At 43.9% G+C, this 11,030-nt stretch overlaps 1 protein-coding gene across 1 annotated transcript in view; it reads left to right on the top strand.

Annotated features, from left to right (window-relative positions):
* The first annotated feature begins 421 nt into the window (after positions 1 to 421).
* The window catches only part of C1RL (complement C1r subcomponent like), a 28,164-nt gene continuing 17,555 nt past the window's right edge, over positions 422 to 11,030 (top strand). Inside the window, exons 1-2 of the mRNA XM_023741475.1 lie at positions 422 to 704; positions 1,526 to 1,668. Of these exons, the coding sequence (XP_023597243.1) occupies positions 422 to 704; positions 1,526 to 1,668 (426 nt within the window). The remainder of the gene's footprint in view (positions 705 to 1,525; positions 1,669 to 11,030) is intronic.

The following is an 11,030-nucleotide window of genomic DNA, read 5'->3' as shown; positions in this document are numbered from 1 at the left end:
AGGCCTACAATCCCTGACATGACTGAGGATGAAGATGAGGGTGGGAAGGCAGCCCCTCCAGCCTCTCCCTGCTCTTCCATGGGCTGTTCTTCGGCCTGGGAGCTCACTGCTTCTGCTCTGGCTGGGGTCCACCTCCAATGCCCCCACCTAGCTCTCTGGGAAGTCTCCCCTGACTTCCCCCACTATATCCTCTCAATTATGACAGCACTCATGCCATCAGGGTAGCAGGGACTTCCCTGTGAGGCTGGCCTACTGGACCTCTGACCTGGAGCCATTCCAGGACTGTGTCCATAATCATGAGCAGGTGAAGATGAGAAAGTCTTGTAGGTACAGCAGGAGGTGAAAGGGCAGTGAGTGAGGTGGGTATATCACGGGGCTCTGGGAAGGACTCTGAGGTAGCAGACCTGGGTTTTCAGGGAAGATGGAAAAAAAAAAAACAAAGATAGTAGCTAAGGCCTCCAAGGCCAGGGGTACAAGTGGCAACCCAGAGAACCCTGCCTGGCCAAGAGCCAAGATCAGCACCCACCAGACCCTCCTCTTCCTCCACCAGATCTCAGCCAACAGGCTGAATCTGGGCCAGTTCTGTGGGCACCAGTGCTCCACACTGAATACCCACCCCTACCAGATGCAGTTTGTGTTCCAGGGGACCAAGGTGGAACTGACCTTCCACACGCGTTCTTCCTGCAAGAACAAAGGGGACCACAGTCTTTTTCAAAGCTTCCTGGCTCACCATTTAGCTGGGGGTGAAACTCCCAGCTCCTCCCCCTCACCCATTCCCAAGCCTCATTTCCCTTTGCCCTCACTTTTGCCCTGGCCACTGGAGAGAGGGGGCAGCCTTAGAAGCCTCAGTTCTGCCCCCCAGTGAGCAATGCCCAAGCAAAGGGTCACCAACACAGCTAAGCCTTTGGGTTCATGGATTAATCACTTGCCTCTGGGGCTCTAGATGAACTTAAAATAGCACCCAGAATGGGGGGTGGGGTGTTGCATAGTGGTCAGGTGAGCAGGATCTGGTATCAGACTGCCTACATTAAAGCCTGGCTCCACCTCTTACTTGCTGTGTGAACATATACGAGTTACTAACCTTGAGTACATAAGCCACATTCACCAGCCATACAAGGCAATGCCAAGAGTACCTTCTTCCTCCTTAGAATTCTGTGAGGATTTCATATAAAATCACTCAGCATAGTACCTGCAACAGAGTAAACACCGAGGAATGTTAGCTATTATTACCTTTAGCACTTCCCTACCTCTTCACTTAATGACTGAAATTCTGTTAACTGGAAGTAAAGCCTTTTAGTCTACAGTTCAGGGTATAGCATCAACTGTCAATGACCCTGAAGTAACACAGTGACTTATATTGATACTAAAGTGTCAGTGACTGATACCAAGAATTAGAGATATAACCCTCACCTCAGCTGTCCAGGCAGGTAAAATCTCTGGGGGTGACGGGGATGAAGGGGAGTTGTTGCCTCCCCCAGGGCCCCAGAACAAGAATCTGTCACTGATTGTGCCCCTTCACCCCCAGATGAGGACAAGCGTGCTATCCTGGACAGTGGCACCCTGCAGAGCCCCTGTACCAGCATCTGGGCAGCTACGAACAGCAGCAGTCGCTCTTGCCTTCCCAGCAGCCCTAGAGGAGGCCTCAGTGCAGGGGAGAAGGAACTGATGGTGGGACAGGGGGCACAGCTGCCCAGCCCTAGCTCCACCCCTTGCACCTAGGAAACAGCTGTACACAGAGTCATTAGGCTCCACCCCCACACCCTAGTCCCCCAGGGACTTGCCCCCACTCCCCAATACACACTGAAGCTACACCCTTCAAGGTGCTGGATCCTAATGGCAGGAGCTATGTCCAGGACTCGAACTGCTCCAGTCACCATCTGCAGGTACAGCCATTTTCCCTTGACCCTTCTGGCTCCCTACCCTTCTCCTGATACCAAAAGCAGCCAGCACCCTTACCCCTGCCCTGGAGCTTTATCTCATACTTTCCTCTTATCTGAGAGGCCTTCACCTCCAGCCCCTGATCTCCTAAAGAATATCCTGTTGCCTTTCTACACTAGCAAACCGCCAGTGATTCCTCCATTCATGCCTCAATTTGGGCCTCACCAGCCCTACCCTATACATGAGCCAGTAGGCAGAGGGTCTACTTAGGTATGAACTAAACAGTTTTTCTTCCACATCAATGTGTGCATCCCACACAATTCTGCCTTGCACACATCTCTTCTGTGTACACTGCTGGGGTTGAATGGGGTGGGAATATATGTGTGTATGTGTATGCATGGCCTTTTCACCTATTGTTCTATAAGACTGCTGAGAGCCAGTATTCCCTTTTTTCTCCCCTCTGAGCACTAACAATAGCTGCAGATTATTCATTAACCTAGGCAGGTGTCAGCGCACTGCTGTGTGCACCACTGGCTGTGTGACCTTGGACAAATTATTTCCTTTCTTTGTGCCTTTAAGAAGCCCTGGTGGCGCAGTGGTTAAGTGCTCTGCTGCTAACTGAAAGATCAGTGGTTCGAACCCACCAGCTGTTATACTGGAGAAAGATGTGACAGTCTGCTTCTGTAAAGATTACAGCCTAGGAAACACTATGGGGCAGGTCTACTCTGTCTTATAGGGTCACTGTGAGTTGGAATCGACTCAACGGCAATGGATTTGGTTTTGTTTGTGGTTTGTGCCTTTGTTTCCTCACTCAAACAGTGAAGGATTGGACAGGTCTTGTTCAGCTCTGACATTCTACGACTAGTCTACTAATTTGTCTTCTACACTCACCCCCTCCCCTTGGATTCTTCTCTCTTTCCTGGCTATTTTCAGAAGAGGCTTGCTCTATATCCTTGACCCAGATGTAAAGGAACTGTTGTCATTCTTAATGTAACTAAAGCCTATCCTGCTAGGTTCCCAATGGAGAGAACCCCACCACAGAGGAAAAAGCCATTACCATGGATTATCTAATATAACGGCAAAAGCACAAATAGTAAAAGACAAAATAAGTAAATGAGACCTCATAAAAATTAAAAACTTTTGATCATCAAAAGACTTTACCAAAAAACTGAATAGACAAGCTACTGACTAGGAGAATATCTTCAGAAACCATATATCTGACAAGAATCTAATAGCCAAATTATATATAAAACTTCAACAACTTAACAACAAAAAGACAAATAACCCAATCATAAAATGAGTAAAAGACTTGAATGGACATTTCACCAAAGAGGACATTCAAATGGCCACCAAAAATGTGAAAAGACACACAGTGTCATTAGCCATCAGAGAGATGCAACTCAAAACCACAGTGAGATACCATTGTACTCCCACTAGGATGGCTAAGATTTTAAAAAAATAAAAAACAGAAAATAACAAATGTTGGTGGGGATGTGGGGAAATTGGAACACTTAGAATGCAAAATGGTACAGCCATTGTGGAAAACAGTGTGACAGTTCCTCAAAATACTAAAAATAGAACTACCATATGACTCAGCAATTCCACTTCTAGGTATATACCCAAAAGACTTGAAAACAGAGACTCAAAAAGAGACTTGTACACCAGTGTTCATTGTAGCACAGTTCACAACAGCCAAAAGGTGGAAACAACCTAAATGCCCATCAACAGATGAATGGATAAACAAAATGTGGTACATACATACAATGGAATACTACTCAGCTAGTAGGAGAAATGAAGTCTTGATACATACTACAGTATGGATGGGGCTTGAAGACATTATGCAGAGCTAAATAAGCTAATCACAAAAGGTCAAATATTGTATAACCTAACTTATATAAAAAGACAAGAAAAGACAAATGTATAGAGACCAAAATTTATTAGTAGTTACCAGGGATGGGAGTGAGGGGGAGAACGGGAGTTAATGGAGATGGAAAACTCACACTGACGAAAGGTATTGCACAGCAGATTATTGTAATTGCTGTCAATAAGTTGTGCATCTGTAAAAAGTTGAATTGACAAAGGTTGTTTGATAGATATACTTACAATGACAAAAAAATAAAAATAAAATAGCTGCTGAGGCTGCTTATGTTCAACCAAACACCTCATAGGATTTGGTTCCTTAGTTTGGAGGTTTAGGGTCATGGTTTCTTGGGACGTCCCAGTTAATTGGCCTAATAACGTGTTTAGTGCTTCTGTTCTACCTCCTAGTTTGTTGTGTAGTGCGTGGAGTCTTCAAAGCTTGCAAGCAGCCATCCAAGTCACAATAATTGGTCTTTGTTCACCTGGAGCAACAGACGAAGAAGGAGAGTCAGGAATAGGTGGAGAATATGGAATGTGTGGCTAATTGCCTCCATGAACAACAGCCTCCTTTGCCATGAGACCAGAACTGGATGGTGCCCACCTACTGTTACTGAACATTTTGATCAAAGATTCCATAGGAGAATTTCTGATCAAAAGGGGAAAAATGCAGAACAGAATTTCAAATCTTCATGGACTCCAGACCTCCTGGAACCATGGAGGCTGGATGAACCCCTGAAACTATTGCCCTGGGATAATCTTTAAACCTTAAACCAAAAATATCCCCTGAAGTCTTCTTAAAACCAAACAACAGTTTAGCTTTACCAGTAGAAAAAATTCTGCCTTGAGCGTTATGCTCTTTTAAAAACTATCTATCTATATGGGATCAAATTGACAACAGTAACTCGAAGATTAGATAGGAAACTTAGGGGGAAGTAAGTTTATGTTAATGGGGGAGGAACAACTCAGAAAAGGGGGGTGAGAGCGGTTGCACAACTCAAAGGATGTAACAGTGTTACTAAATTGTACATGTACAAACCATTGAATCGGCATATGTTTTGCTGTGTATATTCTCAACAACAACAACAAAATAAATAAAATTTAGGGGGAAAAAAAACAAAAACCTTGCCATCAAGTCAATTCCAACTCATAGCAATCCCATGTGTGTCAAAGTAGAACCGAGCTCCATAGGGTTTTCAATAGATAGAAGTAAGATCGCCAGGTCTTTCTTTCATGGTGCCACTTGGGGGGGTTAGCACTGCCAACCGTTTGGTTAGTAGCCAAGTGCAAACTGTTTGCACCACACATGGGAAGGGGAGGCCTTTCCTTGAGGTTTATCCCCAAACCACTGCTGCCACTCAGCACCTCCTTTCTTGCTTCCTCTCCACTCCTTTATTTCTGAATAGCACAGATAGGACAAAGGTGGACCATTTGAAGGCGTTTATTAAGGTCTTGGAGGAAACAAAAAGGAAATAGAACAGAGAGTAATATGCAACTTGATTATCTGCAGTACAAGTGCAGCCTCACCCAAAAACTCCTCATTGTTGAAGGAAGGGATGGTGCAGGATGTAACAGAACTGCCTCACTCTTGGTAAGCAAAGCACATACACAGTGTGTTAGTGTCCTTTACTAAAGGACTTCAGGCTTGAAAATCCACACAAAGCCCACAGGGTGTGGGAGATCTGGAACTGGAATCTCCAGTCTATGCATTTGTCTCTATGAGCAATCTCATGGAGTGGGACCTGGGACTACAGTCCTAGATTCTCAAGACTCACAATATGGTCACCCTCTTACAGGTTGGAAAAGACATTCTGTCTGGGGCTTCTGCTTGCTGCCCATCCTCTCTCCTTTTCAACAGCTCTCTGGTCCTTTTGCTTTCCTCCCAAAACTCCACTTCCTCTTGTGTTTGGCCTCCTGTAGGTCATTCTTTGATTTGTCCAGTCCCACTACTGATGGGGATGGATGAAGGGCCCCATCAGATATTAAGGTGGAGGAGGAGAGGGCCAAAGCCCTCAAAGGCAGTCTGGCTTCAGGGTAATACAATACAATCATACCCAACAAAAATAACATCCTACTAACTGATCTTCTGCACTTATTGTACTAAAATAGTATGTCTAGTTCTGCGATAGCCAGCCTCCAAGATGGCCCCCAATGATCTCTACCTCCTGGTATTCTGCCCTTAGGTAGTCTCTTCCCACATTGTATGAGGGTTGGTCTGTGTGACCAATAGAAGATGGCAGAAGTGATGCTGTATCATTTCCAAGGCTAGGTTATAAAAGACATTTTGGCTTCAATTTGCTCTCTCTATCTTGGATCACTCACTCTGGGGGAAGCCGGCTGCCATGTCATAAGGACAGCGAAGGAGCCTATGAAGAGACACAAGCAGCAAAGAACTGAGGCCTCCTACCCACAGCCGTGAGTGAGCCATTTTGGAAGCAGATCCTCCAGCCCCAGTGAAACCTTCAGATGATTGCAGCTTTGTGAGACACCCTGAGCCAAAACCAGGGTTTTAGCTCCTCGATTTCTGATCCTCAGAAACTGCGTAAGATAATACATGTTTGTTGTGTGGGAGTTACACAACAATAGATAACTAGCACATATTCTCAACCCTGAACTTCATCACAAATTACTCCTTGTACCACCATAGCCGCAATAGTTGCCAACCTTGCTAAAGGATAGGAGTGGGCTGACTTTGGGAAGTAAAAAACATCTGCCACCACAAAAGTTATGACTCCACACTCAAGGTTCACAAGCCCTTCCATCCTAGCTCCAAGCCCAGACACCATCTGAGCACCTAGCACCAGGGGTCCATATCTCAGCATCTGCCCCCTTGAAGTATAGAGAGTGAAATCCACAGAAAGGCAGGAGTTCCCTTTCCTTCCTCTTTAAGGTCCATCTGCCTGGGTACTGCCTGAGATCCCAACACTTTCCTAGGTAATTGTTAATAGGAATGTCCAGCATCTTCAAGTGATACCCAACCCTTTCACAGATGTGTTACCTTACTCTGTGGCCTCAAGAGAACAAGTGCATCAGAACACAACTCAATAAGCCTCATTAGACACAGCGCATATTCAGGGACAGGGGGATATCTCAGCACTAGGTCTTTGCTAGTGGGAAGCTGATCAACAAATTCTGCAGAGGACAGAGCAGTGGGGTTCTGAAGACGAGCAGCAGTGAAGGGAAGGAGGTATTCCAGACACACAAGGCAGGGAAGAGCCACACCCAGACAGTCGGTTACTGCCTCACAGGGCTAGGAGTCCCTGGGGTCCTCCCCAACCTTCCAGTGCCAGCACAGTGACACTGGAGTCGGAGGTTTCTTTGCTGAAAGGAGGGGCGGGTGAGATAGGGAAATGCAGCACGTTGAAGAAGGCTTTCTGCAGAGGGCATCAGATGTAACCAAATCTGACGACGGAAGAAGGGGATACAAGAGGAAGGTGTTAGAATGGCTCTCTATTCCACTATGCTTTCCCTGACAGGCTTAGACTGTGGGCAGCCCCCAGCCTGCCACATGAAAACTTCTGCTGTCACCAAGAAGGAGCTACTCTCCGCCTTTCTCCTACATCTCTCTCATTACCTGAAGCCCCAACGTGTCCCAGCCCAGGGCAAGGTGTCTAAAGATGAAATAGGGCAACTGTGGAAAGGAACAGTCCCTGCTGAACACTCCCTTCCCTCTCCCATGGATGTTTGGACTCCAAGAGAGTAGATATTCCTCTCTAAATAAATGCTGGAATCTGAAGGGGTGCAGAAAAACCTCCCTGGCCAGGAAAACCCAGGTGCCCTGTGCTGGGCCCTTCCCCATACAGGACAGCAGGTGGCAACACCAAAAGGAACTTCAAAAATAAAACCAAGCTCCCAAAAGCTTGTTTACGCACTTCCTGCACTTATACCCATGAGCTCCCTCTGCTTTCCTTCCTTCCCTCACCCTTCTTAAAACTCTGAGGACTGTCCCCTCTCCCTAAAACAAACAAACAAATCTGTTACTGTCAAATTGACTCCAACTCATGGTGACCCCGTGTGTGTCAGAGTAGAACCATGCTCCATAGGGTTTTCAATGGCTGTAATCTTATGGAAACGGCTGTGACCTTTCTTTCACGGCACCACTGGGTGAATTTCAATGCTCAGCTCCTCCTCAGTTAATGAGAAACAAATGTCAATGGTGCATAGACCCAGAAGCGGGCTTAGAAGGTATAAGTGAGAACTGGAGGTGAGGGGGAGAGTAGAGACAGTGGGTATCAATTTTTTTTTTAAACAGAGGCTCACATTTATTTCTGGTGACAACTGAAGCCTCTGCCCTTGCTCACCCAGCAACTCAAGACTGAAAGGATCTGTGCCTGGCCAAAACTTATATCCCAGGACAGAAACCTTCTCCATTAATCACATGGATTAAAGATGCCCCCAGAGCTAGGATCTAGCATCATTTTCCAGAGCCGTGATCTCATCCTTCTAAACTTGTCTGGCTTAGAAAAGACCATCTGGACACAATTATAATTTAAATGCATTTATTCCTTAACTATTAAAGTGATTCAATAACATTACAGAAATTTTACTAAATAGAGAAACATTTTTTAAAATCATCCATAGCCCCACACACTAATACCATCACAGTTATTTTAGATTCTTCTCATGGATTTTCCCTGTATTTGTGAGCATCGTATACTTAATAATTTTGCAGAGTGTTTCATCTTCTTAGCATCCCAGGATCTCAGTCCTCTTACCTATGTTTGGGGGCCTAAACATTGAGCAAATATGCCTTTTGCGCTTTAGGGGATCACATTTGGGTAAAGGAAAGGGGACCAAAGTAAATTGTTGAAGGATTAGAGATAAGGTGACCAACTGTCCCGGTTTGCCTGGGACTGTCCTGGTTTTAGTGCTGAAAGTCCTGTATCCCAGGAAACCCCCCAGTCCTGGACAAACCTGGTTGATTGGTCACCCTATTAAAAACAAGCCCCACCCGATTAAATCATTTAGTTTCAGATTTTCATTTTAATTTATATAATGACTTTTTAGCTATACCTCTTTGCCTTATTTTTAAGAGTATATAGCTTAAGAAAAGCTTATATACTCTTAATGATTGAGAACCCCAAAGAGCTTTTGTTTATGTGGGTTAGTCTATTAATATTCACTGCATTAGAATTAAAAATGAGAAAATGTTCAGACACAAGGATGCACAGACGCACATTGCATTAGTTATCAGGGACATAGCCTCTGGTAACATCACTGTTTACTCACGAGAAAATGAGAGTGAGAAAAGCCAATGATATCTTAATAACGAAAATAATTTTGACCTCACAGACCCTCCCTGAAGGGATCTCAAGGACCCCCCAGGGCCTCCCAGACCACACACTGAGAACTGTTGCTCTGTAGAGACCTGGTGCCTTAGGAATTACAGTATACATCCTTTCCCGTCTTCTTAGAGTTAATATTGTACCTACCCCAAAAAACCAAACACATTACCATCAAGTCAATTCCAACTCATGGAAACCCCATGTGTTACAGAGTAGAACTGCTCCATAAGCTTTTCTTGACCGTAATCGCTACAGAAGCAGATTGCCAGGACTTTCTTCTGCGGCACTGCTGGGTGGGTTTGAACAGCCAACATTTGGGTTAGTAGATAAGCACAAACTGTTTGTGCCACCCAGGGACCTTCCACTTCATGTGAAATGAAGGAACCTTGTAACTGTATGAGTCCCTTTAACACCTCCTCATCCTTTAAGCTATAGCTTTTGTCTACATGTTATAAATCCCACAATACGGTATTATAATTTTTGCTTTAAACAGTTACATGTATCTCAAAGAAATTAAAATGAAAAAATATAATTTATATTTACCTACAAATTTACTGTTTCTCTTTATTCCACCCGGTAGCTCTGTTCTTCCCTCTGGTTCCATGTCCCTTCAGCCTGAAAAATTTCCCTTAACATTTCTCACAGTACAGATCTGCTGGTGACAAATTCTCTTCGTGTTCATTTATCTGAAAATGGCTTTATTTCATCTTCATTCCTGAAGAATTTTTTCACAGAAAAAGCAGTTCTGGGTTGACAACTTATTTTTCTTTCAGCGTTTTAAAGATGTTATTCTGCCATCTTCTGACCTGTGTTGTTTTTGATGAGAAAACAGTGACATATAAAATGTTATTCTCTGTGTGCTGTGTGCCCTTTTTCTCTACCTGCTTTCAAGATTTTCTCTTTATCTCTGGTTTCTAGAAGTTTGATTATGATGTGCCTATGTGTACTTTTTATTTTCAGTTGTGCTTTGGGTTTACTGAGCTTCTTGAATCTGAAAATTTATGCCTTTCATCAAAGTTTGGAGATTTTAAGCCATTATTTCTTCAGAGTTTTTTTCTGCCTCATCTTTTCCATCCTCTTCTTCAGGACTTCAAGAACACATATATTAGAGGTTTTTTGTATTGTCCCATGGGTCCCTGAGTGTTTCTTCTTTTCTTTTCCCTCTGTTCTTCAGATTGGATAATTTCTACTTATTGATCTTCAAGTTCACTTACTATTTATTCTGCCATTGCCATTCTTCTGTTAAGCCCATCCAGTGAATTTTTTATTTCCTATAGTGTATCTTTCAGTTCTAGAATTTACATTTGGTTCATTTTTATAGTTTCTATTTCTCCATTGCTGTTTCCTACCTTTTTTGTTTACTATGAGCATGTTTTTCCTTACCTCTTTGAGGACAGTTATAATAGCTGCTTTAAAATTCTTAGGTGCTGCTGACTGCAACATCAGGGTCATCTTGGGGATGGTCTCCGTTGATAGTCTGTTCTCTTGAGAATAATTTGTGTTTTCCTGTTCTTCATATTTTGAGTAATTTTGGATTGTATCTTAGACATCAGGATTATTAACACATTGTAAAGACTATGGATTCTGTGATGTTCTCCCAAAGAGTATTGTTTTGTTTTGTTTTGTTTTTAAGCAGTTGAATTGGCTTAACTCAAACTGCAAACTATCTTGAGAAGAGCAGTAGCTAAAATCTATTCTCAGTTCTTCTAGTCTAATCTTAGCTAGGCTACTTGGAGTCTGCCCAATATATGCATGGTTCAGGAGAATAAGAGTAGAAATATCTAAGACACTCAAGTAGTTTTTAACCTGGTTATGAGCCAGACAGCACACAATGAGAGAACAATACACCTACACAGCCTGGAGCTCAGGGAGGTGGTTCAGAGGCTCCGTGCTATAGCCCCCCACCCCCCAGTCTATCCTAATACCTACTTGTGCTTCCAGACAGGTAAAGGTGAGCAAAAGCCTCTGGTGATGATAAAATGTGCTAGTCTCCTTCTAACCTGCCCGCCT

Source organism: Trichechus manatus, unplaced genomic scaffold, assembly GCF_000243295.1.
Source record: "Trichechus manatus latirostris isolate Lorelei unplaced genomic scaffold, TriManLat1.0 scaffold00182, whole genome shotgun sequence".
NCBI lineage: Eukaryota > Metazoa > Chordata > Mammalia > Sirenia > Trichechidae > Trichechus > Trichechus manatus.
Note: the sequence above shows the minus strand (reverse complement) of the source record. Positions and strands in the feature narration are given on the sequence as shown.